At 42.4% G+C, this 15975-nt stretch overlaps 1 protein-coding gene across 1 annotated transcript in view; it reads left to right on the top strand.

Moving 5' to 3' along the window:
- The window catches only part of yjefn3 (YjeF N-terminal domain containing 3), a 124441-nt gene extending 119147 nt beyond the window's left edge, over positions 1 to 5294 (top strand). The window contains exons 4-6 of the mRNA XM_041205538.1: positions 1169 to 1282; positions 2300 to 2447; positions 5095 to 5294. Coding sequence (XP_041061472.1) covers positions 1169 to 1282; positions 2300 to 2447; positions 5095 to 5294 — 462 coding nt within the window. The remainder of the gene's footprint in view (positions 1 to 1168; positions 1283 to 2299; positions 2448 to 5094) is intronic.
- The last annotated feature ends 10681 nt before the right edge of the window (positions 5295 to 15975 follow it).

Below are 15975 nucleotides of genomic sequence, written 5' to 3'. Positions count from 1 at the left end.
GACAGTAAAGAGAGGGATAGAGAAAAGAACAGAGACCATAGGGAAAATAAATATTGGTTCATCTGAGTTCCAGAATCAAAGTCCAATGGATATTCCTTCACAGAGGTTGCGGGCTGAAAACCAATGTTGATCTCACTTTTCTGGCGGTGTGGACTTCCCATGATGAGATAGGCATGCAGAGATGAATCAGTCTTGTAGGTGATGGCACAGAACTTCCAGCAGAAGCAGTGTAGTTGATCAATCTGGACAGAGCTCCTTGTCTATGAGGCTACTAGTCTGATGGTAAACAGCAGATGGGGCTTTTCAGTTCAGCAAGGCAATATTACTTGTTCCACAAGCCAGAGGCCCATGTCATATGACTCACACCTCTCCACCATCTTTGACAAGGATGTGTATCTGGATTCTGAAGACTGTTAAATGTCTCAGTCATTAGGAATTGAAAGGAAGGTCGTGGGCCCTTTGTCTCAGCAGACAATCCATCTCCTTCTGGCCAGCCCGGGTTATTAAATGCAGTTGGACTTTGTAAAGCTATCTTTACAGTCTGTACAGTCCACAAGGGGTCACGAGTGGCTCCTCAGAGATAACGAGGTCTGAGTTTTCCTAAAACTGTCAAATGGCTTCTTTTGTTCAGGGGTCACAGACAGATACAGTTTAGGCCATTTTAAATGTCTTTACTCAGTTTTAAAAATTTTAGAAATAGTGATGAGCATATCCACGTATATTTTATCAAAATATATAGTGTGAGGTCTTAGTCCCTCATGTTAGTAAAATATCCCAAGGCACTTCACGAGAAATGTAATCAGACAAAAATTTGACACCGAGCCACATAAGAAGATATCTAGGACAAGTGGCCAAAAGCTTGGTCAATGAGGTCGGTTTTAAGGAACATCTTAAAGGAGACAGAAGCAGAGAGGTGAAGGGAGGGAATTCTAGAGCCTAGGCAGCTGAAGGCACAGCCTCAGTGATTAAAATCAGAGGCCAGAATTGGAGAAGTGTAGATATCTCAGAGAGTTATAGGGCTGGTGGAATTTGTAAAGATAGGGAGAGCGAGACCATGGAATGGTTTATAAATGTCGACGAAAATTTTAAAATTAAGATGCTGTCTGGCTTCCCAATGAAAAGCCTGGAAAACAACATGCTGATAAACTGTGCTTTGGTTTTCTGACAGAACTATGAACCAACCATCTATTACCCGAAGCGTTCCTGCAAACCCACCTTCCTGGACTTCATAGTTCAGTGTGAGAAAATGGATATTCCATTTCTGTCCTATCTTCCAGCTGAGGTAATCAAGGTGGAGTTTGTCAATTCATCTAACACGGCGGGAGGGATACAAACAAGTCATTTATAAGGGTTTCTTATTCCAAGTGTAAGGAACCCAGGAATAATCATATCAACGATGATTCTTTTAACTTACTGGTAGTAATTGTACCTTATCATGTTGATTTTACACCAATAACATGGGCACAAGGAGTCAATTCCTACTCTAATAAAGTTTAGAGATGTATAAAGTGAGAGCAATGAGGCCCAATTTCAGAAGCCAATGTCTGGAGTCCAAGGACACCTGAGAAACTTTTGACCCAAAAATTGGGTCAAATTTGGCAAGAGTTGGACATCTTATAGGCATTCGTGGGCATTAGACCCCCCTTGCCTATGCAAATGAAGGGTCAATGCCCAATTTAGGTCCCCTCACAGAAATTGGGAAGCGAAGAACAGGGTGGGTAGTTCCAACAAAAAATAAGAGTACCCTCCTGGCCACTGACTCCAAGATTATTGCCTTCACCTTGTTGTATGCTGCAATCATCCCCAACACCAACACCCCCATTCCCACAAGTTAACTTCCAGCCACTGCCATTGAGGAAATAGAGACACAATATTAATCACAATGGATGAACATCCTGCAGGGCAGTGAAAGGATCATTCCTAGTTAATGAGGCCTGAGGCCCAATTTCAGACTGACCTCAGGCCCTCTTCTTTGGGCAGGCACTACCTGCTCAATGCTTAACAAAGGTCCGGCACATTCGCCAATCTTGGTACCTAAAACACCATCAAACACTCCTAGGTCAGGTACTGCATGAGGTTAGATACAGAGTAATGCTCCCTCTACACTGTCCCCATCAAACACTCCCAGGACAGGTATAACGTGGGGTTAGATACAGAGTAAAGTGCACCCTCTACACCAAACACATTGTTAGGATACTAAGCAGCAGAATTTTGGACAAGTTCAGTTTGTCTGATTTGCTCAAGCTTTGACAAGATTGAAATGGTGCCTATCATTAAAGCTGTTTTCTTTTGTCTGTAGGTACAGTTGATAAATGATGCCTATAACCTGATAATAGATGCTGTGCTGGGGCTGTCAGATGAGGCGGGACTGAAGGAGCTGTACACCAATATCCTGTCAACAATGAAACATGTGAAAATTCCCATAATCAGCATTGATGTCCCATCAGGTGAAAAAAGATCATTTGGCTCATCGTAACTGTCCTGGCACTTTGGTAGAGTAACCAAATTGATCCCACTCTTTCCCCATTGCCCTGAAAAGATTTTCTTCTTCAAGTATTTATCCAATTCCCTTTCCGAGTCTCTCATTGACATTAGTGTGGCTGGTGACACTCTGCTTCCATCTCTCACTCCACATCCCCAGTCTGTTGAAATGAATGTGATAAACTTTTAAAAAAATTTATTCTTTCATGGGATGTGGGCGTCACTGGCAAGGTCAACATTTGTTGCTCATCCCTAATTGCCCTTGATCTGAGTGGCTTGTGAGGCCATTTCACAGGGAAGTTAAGAGTCAGCCACATTGCAGTGGGTCTGGAGTTGCAAGTAGGCCAGACCAGGTAAGGACGGCAGATTTCCTTCCCTAAAGAACATTAGTGAACCACATGGGTTTTAAGGACAATTGACAATAGTTTCATGGTCATCATTACTGAGACTAGATTTTAATTCCAGATTTATTAATTTAACTTAAATTCCACCAGCTTATTTTGAACCCATGTCCTCAGAGCATTAGCCTGGAGTTCTAAATTACTTGTTTGGTGACATTACCATTATGCCACTAACTCCCCCAAACTTCAGTGACCGTGGACTGTTTGAGAAGACAGAGAGCAGAAAAATGACATGCCTTTATATGAATTAACAGTAATGAGTCATTTCAGAAAGTTTGCGGCTACAGAATCAAAATAGAATATGCCCTGAGAAACCTGCCACATTCACAACGATGACTGTCTGTTCAGGCAGAATGCACAGCTAATAATAGGTAGGATTTCTTTTTACAGTTTTTTTGTAAAGCATTTTTCAGATGCAGTTTTTGTAAAGAGCCATGATCTGTTAAAGATTAAACAAGCCACTAATGAGATTCAAAAACCAACTGTCAATCTATATTTGTTTATGTTTAAATAAAAATCTGAAACTCATGATTTTTATGCCCATTTTGATGTGTAAGATGTTGTCTCGTGATTTATGAAGCGATGGAGTTGGTACGTTTGTTAACATCCTACCTAATGTGTAATGACCACAATTGAACACAGCACTCCAGTTCTCTTGGCTGGCCAATAATACTGTGGTAGGTGATGGAGCCTGATTACCAACACCTTCAAATTCCAAACACACATGTAGCTTCCCTGGACAAGGGAACTTTGCCTGATTACCTTGCTGCCCCTTGTAGCCCCTAGGCTACCCTAAACCAATTACACCAGTCCCCTCAACTCCTGCCCCCAGCTTCTTGGCTTTTTAAGGCTGTTTACAGTGACACCATCACACCTTGCCTGAATGGAAATGATTGGGTAATTCTCCCGTCAATCACATCTAGAGAGAACCCAGCTGTAAGTGACCGACATTGATTTCATGCACTTAATTGGTATTCTGTAATTATCCTCCGCTCACTGCCTTTTCTGGAGTAGTAATCCTGCTTTTATTGAGTGACTTTGCTGTAGTTTTGGTATGAGTTCCGTTTTGCTGTAGTTCATAGACTATTTAAATAGACTATTTAAATAGTTTGCTGTAATTAGACTGTTTGCTGAGAGTTCTGTTGTAAATCCTGCCACCCCAGAAGGGAAAAACAGTAAAGACGGGGAAATAAAATACTGGTCTGAACTGGTCTTGTATACCTTAAAATGGAACACCAATAAAAACTGGGAAATAAGTGTACTGGTCTGAACATCTGGGATGCTTCCAACTCATTGGCTGCATAGAGGTATCATAGGAATATACATAGGAGCAGGAGTAGGCCATATAGTGAACCTGCTGCACCATTCAGTATGATCATGGCTGATCTGATCTTGGCCTCAGCTCCACTTTCCTGCCTGTTCCCTAAAACCCTTGACGCCCTTATAGTTCGAGAATCTGTCTATGTCAGCCTTGAATATATTCTCATCCTCACCTCTCTGGGGTGGAGAATTCCAAAGACCCTCTGAGAGATTAAGTTCCTCCTCATCACGTCTTAAATAGGTGACACCTTATCCTGAAAATATGGTCCCTAGCTCTAGATTCCCCCATGAGGAGAAACATCCTCACAGCATCTACCTGATCAAGCCCCTTCAGAACTGTATATGTTTCAATGAGATCACCTCTCATTCTTCTGAACTCCACTAAGTATCGGCCCAGCCTGCCCAACCTTTCCTCATAAGACATCCCCTTCATCCCAGGAATCAACCTAGCAAACCTTTGCTGAACTGTGTCCAATACAAGTATATCTCTCCTTGAATAAGGAGATCAAAGCTGTACACAATAATCTAGCAGTGGTCTCACCAGTGCCCCGTACAGTGTCAATACTCACTTTGTTTTTAATTAATTCTCTGGATATGGTCATCGCTGGAATGCAGATATTTGTTGCCCACAATTAGCTCCCCCTTGAGAAGGTAGTGATGGACCTTCTTCTTGAAACCCTGTAGTTTGCGTGGTGAAGTTTCTCCAAAAGTGCTATTAAGCTTGGGGGTTCTAGAATTTTTATTCAGTGACCATGAAGATAAAGCTGAGATGGGCAAAGGACAATAAGACCCAATTTTCCAACTCTGTACCTCTGAATCTGCACCAGGGTACCTTGGTTTTTAATTAGACCTGACCTGATCTTAATGGCAAATTACCTTTTTTTTCAAACAGGCTGGGATGTAGAGAAGGGGAACAGTGAAGGCATCAATCCAGAGGTCCTTGTTTCCCTGGCAGCGCCAAAGAAATGCGCCACACAATTTTCCGGAAAGTTCCATTTTCTAGCTGGCCGCTACCTACCCGATGACTTACAGAAGAAATACGAGCTTAATCCCCCAGACTATCCGGGAACTGACTGCATTGTACAACTTTAAGAAGGAATGGTTTTAAGATGTTGGATTCAAGCGAGGCAAAAACTAACCTGAACTGAAAGCAAACGTGGGTAAAACGTGTCATCGGCTCCTGCGACGGGAGCTGCATTCTCCAGAAATCCTGGAACCAACTCAACAAGAGTGTGAAGTAAAAACCTGGAAAATGCATCTCCTCAAAAACAGATTCGAGCTGCGTTCTACATCAGCACAAATCAGTTTTGTTTAATTTATCTGGTACAGATTGTGTGTTTTTTTTCAATGAGAATTGTGACATATCTTTTTTCATCTAAATATCATCAAAGCTACTTTACTGTAGAGAACGATCTTTATGCAGCTTCAAGAGACAATAGTGTGATGACCAGTTCCAACTTGGATGTACTTTTTGTGATCTTTTTAAATCGCTGTTACTTATGCTTATTTCATGCGGGAATCAGGACATTTCGCACTTGTGCAACTGCACCTTTCAGTAATCCTGGTAAATTCTGTGTCAAGTTATTCAGGAGAAGTTGGTGTATGTTCAGTTTTGGGGGTGGAGATGTGAGCGCCACTTTAGCTGATTTTGAGGCTTCCTATAGAACCACAGAACAGTGCAGAAAGAGGCCATTCAGCCTATCATGCAGGCCAAAAAGAAAGAAAATAAACTAGTCGCTCATTTTAATCCCACTTTGCAGCACCTGGTCTGTAGCTTTGCAGGTTACAGCACTTCCTACTTTGACCTGAATGTATGCTGAGATAACAGATCTCACCAGGGTTGATGCCAGGGAGCACCACATCCAGTTTCCAGTGATCTTATCAAGTGGTGGCAGTTATGGAGGGAGGGAAGGATGTGCATGATTGCCATAGCATGTAGAAGGTGTGCACTAGGTAGACTGAATAACCTTTGTTTAGTTCAGGCTTCCTTGGGAGAGGCACAACAAGCCCATTAGCACTTGAAAAACAGAAACAGATGGGACATTAATTCAGATGAGAGGATCAGATGTCAGAAATATCCACTTCTCATTTCTCTTTGTGATGGCATTTGACCTGCCCATATTCCTGCATGGATGGAAATAAGCCTGGGGATCCCATTTTTGAACACAAACCAATAATCCAATCACCCAACCACCACCGCCCCCCCGCCATCCCCCAACCCCAGCTCCCACCTTCCCATCCCAGCCTCTCCTGGAAAGTGTACACATGTAAGGAAGTTGGATGAGGACACAATTAACCTTAACTGTCGTGCATTCCATGGCTGATCAACATGCCAACATTCCCTCTTTAGGCTTACACACAAAGAACAGCTAATTCGAACAAGGCACTAACTTATGCAATTCTCTATAACAGCAAGTTTGGGGGGAGGACAGGAAAAAGAGGACAGATGTAGGGAGATGAGGAAATAAATGTTTAGCTCAGGGTGCTCACTATCTCTTCGAGACCAGATAGCGAACCTTCTCTTTGTGGTAGAATTTCGCATTGTTGTAAAAGTAATGTTTGAACTGTGTTGTGCATCACTTTTGGTGAATGGCTGATCATTTTGATGGTGAATGGCTAAATGATAGGTAAATTATTGATCACAACCACGTCCCATGAGGAGGGGGAAGGGAAGGGAAGTCATATTGAGATTGGCATAATCATTCCTGCAATAAATTCTGCAACATAATCCATGCGTGGTATGAAAATAAGAAATGTTGTAAAGATGGAGGACACTGTACTCTTTGTACAATGAGCTTGAAATGCAATTAAAAATTATATATATCTTGGACAAGATTAGGAGATGCAATTAATTTTGGAATATGGTGTGCAGTTTAGACCATCCATCTCATAGAAAAAGGTGTAGATGGATTCGAAAGGGTTCAAGGTAGAGTTACCTGGGTGATTTCGGGCCTCAAGGAACTAAAGTCAAGAGGAGATGTCAGAGTGACTGACTCATTGGAGACAGTAGTGAAAGGTGCTGATGACATGGGAGGTCATTAGACAGTTTACCTTGTACAGTGAGCTCAGAATTTGAAAGTTAAAAAAACAAGCTCATCTCGAGTAAGCTGGGAAATAAAAATGATCTTTCAATCTGCCCATGGCATGAAATAAACTACCAGAAAAACTTATGATTCTTGGACCAATTATTAAAAAGGGACTGGATTTGATACCTGTTGAAAGAAAGGGCAAAGAAGGTTACAGAGAGATTCATTGGATCCAGATAGTGATCATGAAGAGAGCATGATCTGAGGTGGAATGATGGAGGCTGTGGAGGGAGGGAAGGGTGTCCACAATTGAGATAGCATGTAGGGGAGTGTATTGGATAGGCTGAACGCTTGGTCCAATATTCCTTTTGTGATGCACAACAAGCCCATCAACACCTGAAAAACAAAAACATGAATTCAGATGAGGATTAGAAGTTAGAAATATTAATTTCTCATCTCTCCTTCTGATGCTGTTTGACCTGCCCATATTCCCAGTGCTTTCTGTTCCCATTTCAGATCTCCATGTTTCTTTCTAGTTTGTGAGTTTGTTATAACTCAAATATCTTCCTGTTTGTTGTACAAATTTAATATATCGCTAGTAGATATTCCATGGTGCTGCTTATGAGGAGTTATGACCAAGTGTAGTCTTTGGGTGAAATGGGTATAGAGAGTGGGTGTTGGTGGGTGGTGGGGTGGGGAGGTGGGGGTGGTGGGGGGGGGTGGGGAGGTGGGGGTGGGGGTGGGGGGGGGGGGGGGGTTGGGGGGGTAGGGAGTTGGGGAGGCAGTGGTGTTGTTAATTAGACAGAGAAGTGCAGGTGTTGTTTAGTACCCCTATTTAAGTTTCGACATTTTTAGATTTTCCATTACAAAGTCATATGCTTCACAATTATAGTGCAAAACACCTATATAAACATGTCACATTGTAATTGTGGCCTTGCGTCAGTGGTGGTGTTGCACTGCTCCTACTCAGGGAGGCAGTGTGGCTTACAGCTTGACATGTTTACATATGAATTACCCATAAAATTGTTGACATAGGACTTTATAATGAGGAAAAATGACAACAGTATACTGATATAAGATCTAATATATTATAGAGATATGTATAGATAGATTTTAATATATATGGGTACTTGTATTGTTTGTTTGCACTGTTTATGCTGCATTTTTGAGTACTGGGCAGAGTGTGTTTGCCAACCCTAACTATGGGTTGTAAGACAAGGTCCAATGTTCCACTGTCGCTGAAATTACTTAGTGTGCCATTCACATTTACACCACTTATTACATTTAACATTTGCTACTCATGACCCATTCAATTGCCAATCACTAAGAGGCGACGGACCGATTGACCCAAAATCAAACTCATACTTGTTACGTCTTCCGACTGTTGTTATCAATGGTAACTCCAGTGCATTATAGTTCATAAAGTGTTGTGCTATTCTGTTAGTCATAAATGCTAGTTATTTGCTGTAAACTCTACCCAGTTCAGAGGCAAGCACACTACTGACTTAAAATTCAAATTAATTTTAATATTGTTCCTTCTCCCAGGTCTGGAAGTGTTGCTGAATCAATTTGATACCTGTAATAAATAGAAGTTATGCTCACAACTTTTGATGTGTTTTTGTTACCTCTAAACTCAAGTTTTCCAACAATTCCCTGACAGGCCTTCCATTTTCTAACCTCCATAAATTTCAGCTCATCCAAAACTCTGTTGTCCTGAATCCTAATGCACACTAAGTCCCATTCACCCACTGACTAAAGGTTAAAATCAATCCCCCAAGAGACAAAGGGGAACGCTTCAAAAAAGGCCAATAAGATTCTAGAAAGACTTGCATTTGTCATAGAATCACACAACACAGAGGAGACCATTTGATCTCTCAAGTGTCTACTGACTCTTTTGAAGAGCAATCCAGTTAGTCTCACTAAGGAGTTCTGTTGAAGGGTCATGAGAACTCGAAACGTCAACTCATTTCTTCTCCACCGATGCTGCCAGACCTGCTGAGTTTTTCCAGGTAATTCTGTTTTTGTTTTGGATTTCCAGCATCCACAGTTTTTTGTTTTTAGTTTCACTCCCCTGCTCTTTCCTCATATCTTCACAAATTCTTTCCTTCAAGTATTTAACCAATTCCCTTTGGAAGGCTACTATTGAATCCCAAGGCTAATTAGAGATGGGCAAAAAATGTTGGACTTGCCAATGACGTACACATCCCATGAACAAATGAAAAAGGTCTGTATCCACCACCTTGTCAGGCAGTGCATTCCAAATCCTAACACTTGCTGCGTTAAAAATGTTTCCTCATGTCGTTTCTGGCTCTTCTGTTAGTCATCTTAAAAGTGTGCCCTCTGGTTATGGATGAAAGCTAAGTTGTTCAAGAGGGAGAAATTTATACCACTTCCTTACAATGACTATCTTTCAAAAGTATCTCATTGGCTTTAAAGTAGTTTGGAGCATCCTGAGATGGTGAAATATGCTATATACATGCAAGTTCTTTCATTTTTATGTCAGTTGTTGATTAACGCCAGGTGTCCATGTTGGTACGTTTAGATCATCGGTAGCTGTAGAAACCTGAGATCAACTGACACAAATCTGATCCCATCCCCTCAGCTTGCAGCCTCTCATGTGCTGGACAGGAACATGTAGGAACATAGGAACAGATGAAGGACATTCAGTCCCTTGAGCCTATTCCAAAATTCAATCAGATCATGCTGATCTGCATCTCAAGTCGATTCACCTGCCCCTACTCCACTTTCCTTGTCACACTTCTCTCCATTCCCCCCACTGCTCTTTTCAACCTAAGAGTTTCTGCATCCAATTACAATGTCGAATGAGATGGGGGAGGGGGATTTTTCCCTGGATACCTTAGAAATTAAAGAGCAGCACCACCTCCCCCCCTCCACTCTGTCCAAGGTGGCCAAGTTGGGACCTTGAGCTAATTGCTGGTTTTGCCCGCAAGACACCATCTTGCTAAAAGGATTGAAACTCACACTAGGAACTGCTGCCAATATAAAAACAGAATTACCTGGAAAAACTCAGCAGGTCTGGCAGCATCGGCGGAGAAGAAAAGAGTTGACGTTTCGAGTCCTCATGACCCTTCGACAGAACTCGAAACGTCAACTCTTTTCTTCTCCGCCGATGCTGCCAGACCTGCTGAGTTTTTCCAGGTAATTCTGTTTTTGTTTTGGATTTCCAGCATCCGCAGTTTTTTTGTTTTTATCTGCTGCCAATATGATTGATAAAGTGCTGATTGGCACTTGTATTGACAGTTAACACTCAATAATGAGGTTTCAGGGCTTTTGGTGGCTAGTGCTTTCACAACTCCCTCTCCTAAAAGAGACCACCTGGCTGGGAGTAAACAACTTGTGCTGAGGATTTTGAGTGCTACTTAAAGGTTTATCACCATTTTACTATTTACTTACTGCTGGAGGACTTCTAAAACAAATCAAGAGATTTGCTAGGACAATTTGTCAAGACTTCACCAACATTTGAGTAACATTTGCTCCAGAAATCCTCTATGGGCTTCACCAAAAGAGATTGAGTGCAGTGTTACTCCACCTTATTGGACATCTTATAGGATTCACCATGAGAAAGATCATGGGCATCTTGCTAGGGAAATGCCCTTTGATCAGCAGGAGGAATGGGAGGAGGACATAAGGCCAGGAAGGATAGCAGAAGTCGGGGGGGGGGGGGCTTCTTCCCCTCTGTAAGTACAGGACGTCCCTCCTCTGCTAGACCTCCTCCACCAGGAGCTCCAGTGCTGAAAATCCCCATGTCCATTCTCTCAGTCCCTGATCCATCCTGCTGCTGTGTGTCAGCCAGTGCAGTTCACACCTTCAGTGGAAGTGTGTGTGAGTGTGTGTGTGTGGAATCCATATATACTGCCCTATGAAAATTGGGTCTAATCAGCACTTGCAAATTCTGTAGGTTTCTGATTTAGTGCCTTCAGGCAAAGTAAAATTATTATAACCAGCAATTTTACCAGGGTCACACGGTGGCTAGTGGTTAATGCTGCTGCCTCATAGCTCCAGAGACCCGGGTTTAATTCTGACCTCAGCTATCTGTCCATGTGGAGTTTGCACGTTCTCCCTGTGTCCGTGTGTGTTTCCTCTGGGCACTTTGGTTTCCTCCCACCATCCAAAGATGTGCTGGTTAGGTGGATTGGCTACAGTTAAATTGCCCCTTAGTGTATTTGTCTGTTTGTGTGAGTGTGTGCCCTGTGATGGACTGGCACCCTATCCTGGGTGTACCCCGTCTAGTTCCCATTGCCTGTCAGGATAGGCTCTGACTCCCCGTGACCCTGAATTGGATAAAGTGGTTCTGGAAAAGCGAGTAAGCAATTAGGACCAAAATTGAGTCCAATTTGACTTTCAGGCAGGTGTGTCTTAGTAGGACAGCATTCATTTAACACCTGTTTTCACCCTTTCATCAAAATAACACCCTAAATCTGGAATTTTAGTAGGTAATCTTTAACCCCACACTACAGGGCATTTATCAGCTGAGCCCTAGGTGGGATTTTCTTTTAGGCTGCTGCCCATCAGACGAATATGCATTTTTTGATCCACATGAACGGCAGCTTCCTGCACTTTGATGCTGACTCTGTCAAATCTGCAGCACCAACACAAGCGGCCTGTTTGAAAAATGTATAAACACTTTTATTTCAAATAAAGGTCAATGTGAGGGAGTGACGGAGAGGCTGCACGACATTCCAAGTTTTTCCCATTTGGTTCTACTTCTTGCATCTCCTGGGACTGTCAGAAGCGCCTCAGAGAATTTATCAAACAGCCAAAGGAAATTTTCCAAAAGCTTTGATGTCGCTACTTCACATCAGCTTCAGAAAGAATTGTGCTGATGGCGTTCCGTTTGAATGATTTATTCCCCCACTGAGTGTCCTCCACTTGGCCCCACTTAGTAACATAAGAACAAGAGGAGGCCATTCAGCCCCTCAAACCTGCCCCACCATTCATTCTGATTGTGGCTGACCTGTATCTCAATTCCATTACCCTCCTTTGCTCCACAATCCCTCTACCTTTATCTAACAAAAATCTATCAGCTGAAACAGCTTGCTCATATATAGAGAGCCTATACATATATATAGAGCCTATAAACTGCAGCAGTTCAAGAAGACAGCTCACCAACACCTTCTCAAGGGCAATTAGGGATAGCAATAAATGCTGGCCTAGCCAGCGACGCCCACATCCCATGAATGAATTGAAAGAAATATATATATAGAGTCTATAACATATATAGAACCTATAACATATATAAAACATCCCAAGGCAGTTCACAGGAACACATTCAGACAAAATTTGATGCCAACCCACATCAGGAGATATTGGGTAGAATTTCCCCCCCATCGGTGGGCCTGGGCGAGCATGGTTGCCAATCGGGTCCACGCTGCCATTTTACGTGGGCAGGCCAATTAAGGCCCGCCCAGTGTGACGTGCCTGGAGGCGCTGTGTGCTCCCTGTGCGGGCAGGTGGTGGGAGGGTTCCCCAAGTCGGGAGTGCGAAAGTTTAATAAAGGAGAAAAAAATCTTTAGACCATGGCCCCTCATGTGAAACTGTCACATGAGCTGGGACATGTGTATTAATTTTATCAAAAATTTTTCCAAGGTTTCAGAAACATTCATGAAACCTCATCCTGCCTGTGGATGAGGTTCCATGAAAAATGCGAAGGCTGATAAAATCAACCTTAAGGTTGTACGGGCAGCTTTCTCAATAGGGTTAATTAGTTAATTAATGGCCTTAACAGGCTTGTGACAGTTCGGCGGGCACGCAGCCGAGTCGGCTGTGCACCCGCCGAGCTGAAAATCTAAATGACACGTAGTGATGTCGGGACCCGCGCCCAATGTCTCCACACATCATTTTACACCTCAGCGAGCGGGCCCCACGCCTGCTCGCGAAGCTGAAAATTCTCCCCATTAGAATTTTAGAATGGTTATTGCAAAGAAGGAGGCCATTCAGTCTATCATGTCTGTGGTGGCTGTCTGTAAGAGCAATGCATCTAGTACCATCCCCTATCTTTTCCCAGTAGCCTTGCAATTTTTTTTTCTCTTCAGATAGTTATCCAGTTCCCTTTTGAAAGCCACAATTAAATCTGTCTCCACCATACTCTCAGGTAGTACATTCCAGATCCTAACCACTGCATGAATAAAGTTTTTCCTCATGTTGCCTCTGGTTCTTTTGCCAATCACTTTAAATTGGTGCTCTCTGGTTTTCAATCCTTCCACCAATGGGAACAGTTTCTCCCTATCTACACTGCCCAGACCCTTCATGATTCTGAACACCTCTATAAAATCTCCTCTCAACCTTCTCTTCTCCTAGGAGAACAGCTCATCTTCTCTGATCTATCCACAAAACTGAAGTTTCACATTCCTGAAACCATTCTTGTAAATATTGGGACTGGTGACCCTTGGTCAAAGAGGTAGTTTAAGCAGCATCTTAAAGTAGGAACAGAGATGTAGAGAAATGGAAAGGTTTAGGGAGGGAATTCTATAGATAAGAGCCCAGGCAGTTGAAGGCATTGCCATCAAAGGTGGGCAACAGGAGTGGAGGATACTTAAAAGGCTAGAGTCAGAGGAGTACCGAGATCTTGGAGGAATGTAGGACATCAGGAGGTTAAAGTGACACCACCTTCTCAGGGCAACTGTGGGTGACAATAAATAAGATGTATCAGCACTACCCACATCTTGAGAACAAATAAAAGCAAAATACTGCGGAAGCTAGAAATCTGAGACGAAAACAGAAAATGCTGGAACAAATTATTGTTAATGGCTGTGAACCATTTTCTGACATCCTCAGGACATGAACGGTCAATATATAAATGCACATTCTTTTTTTTGTGCGTGATAAATCCTCACAGAATAAAACCATTGTGTTTTCTCAATGGTTGAGTTTCTGCAGCTGTTCTCCTGATCATCTTCCATAGCTTGGAGAGGGGAAGATATCCAAGGGAAATTCAATCCCTTGGTTTCTACAATGTGACATAAACCTATTAAGACCATGGCTGTCTCATCACAGCTCCCCTGCAATGTGATATTTCTCATTTTCCATGTCACAAGATCACAAACAGATATGATGAGAAAAACCCCTGTATATGCAGACTATGTCTCTCACCCTGCCACCCACCACAAACCCCCAACAATCAATGCATCCAGCATTTTCTTGATTAATCAACATAAGCAACAAGATATCTGAGATGCCCTGGTACCTCTGATATCCTAACTCTCCCATCAAAGCCTATCCCTCTACTATCTTCAATCGAAGATAATTTCTCTAGTACCCCAACTATCTTACCGAAGTCCATCCTCCAATAATTTTAAAATGTTACTGGATACTTCACAAGAACATTAACCAAATAAAAGGCAGCTTTCTCATTGAAGGTTATCACTCTAACTGAACGGGTGAGGTAAATTAAGAGACAGTGGTTAGCTTACACTAAGCTTGGCTTTTGAAAGGATGTAGAGTGTTCAGAGGAGTGGAAGGCTGAGTGAGGTGAGGACTTCCACATTTCTGAGGCCCAGGGAAAGAGATACTTAGAGTAAGAGATGGTGTCAAGATTTCAACACAGAGTGGAGGTAGAGTGTGAGGACTAACGTATTTAACACTTGGGAGGAGCAGCAGAGGAAAACTCAGAGGTGTACAAACTGCTGTATTATCAATAGAGATTGGGAGATTGTAATGGAGACAAAAATGTTAAAAGGCAGAGGTGGAAGATGGAGTGAATATGACAACTGAGTTTTGTTTATGCGAATTTTCTTTCATCTTGCTTCATGCAAATCCTAAAGTTTGCACATCTGTAAATCTGAGCCACTTTCAATACTTCTAATCGGCTCTTTTAAATATTCTAATCTTGGCCCATCTTCAAAGGAAACCTTCATAATACATCTCATCCACACTGTGACTATCTGCATTTTGAAGCTCTTTCGCACACGTTATCAGATTATCATGGTATTTAAATTGGGGAAACATGGAATGCTTTAAAGATGAAATTCCCACACATTTTTTAATTGTGTACAGGCTTAAAATCTCAGTTCCATCTTCACGCAAGAGGCTGATTTATTAAACAATTCTAGGAAGCAAAATGTTCCATTGAACTGAAGAGAAATAATCCTTTTTGAGACTTAATAGTTCCCTCAATGGAAGATCCTGCACCAGATCGAGTTCACACAAATTAATTTCCATAATTTGTGACTCAGATCTCAAAGTAATTCTCAGATAAAAGCAAAATATTGCGGACGCTGGAAATCTGAAACAAAAACAATAATAGCTGGAAAAACTCAGCAGGTCTGACAGCATCTGCAGAGAGGGATACAGTTAACGTTTCGAGTCTGTATGACTCTTTTCTGATGAAGAGTTATACGACTCGAGATGTTAAATGTATTCCTTGGCCGATCTTATACTTCAACTCCATTTTCCTGTCCTTCCCACCTTCCAAAACTGCAACATAAACCACCTAGAAAAACAAGGGCAGCAGGTGCATGGGAATGCCACCACTTGCAAGTTCCCTTCCATCTGACACATCATCCTGACCCAGAAATATATTGGCCCTGTCTTCTTCATCACTGGGTCAGAATGCTGGAATTCTCTCCCTAACAGCACTATGGGTGTACCTACAAAACAAGCTGCAGAAGTTCAAGATGGTGGCTCACCACTATCTTCTTAAAGGCAATTAGGGATGGGCAATAAATGTTGGCCTTTCCAGCCATGCCCAAATCCCGTGAATAAACAAGAGCAGGGGAGTGGGACTAATT

Source organism: Carcharodon carcharias, chromosome 14 (genome assembly GCF_017639515.1).
Source record: "Carcharodon carcharias isolate sCarCar2 chromosome 14, sCarCar2.pri, whole genome shotgun sequence".
Classification (NCBI taxonomy): domain Eukaryota; kingdom Metazoa; phylum Chordata; class Chondrichthyes; order Lamniformes; family Lamnidae; genus Carcharodon; species Carcharodon carcharias.
This window is presented reverse-complemented; position numbering and strand designations above follow the sequence as displayed.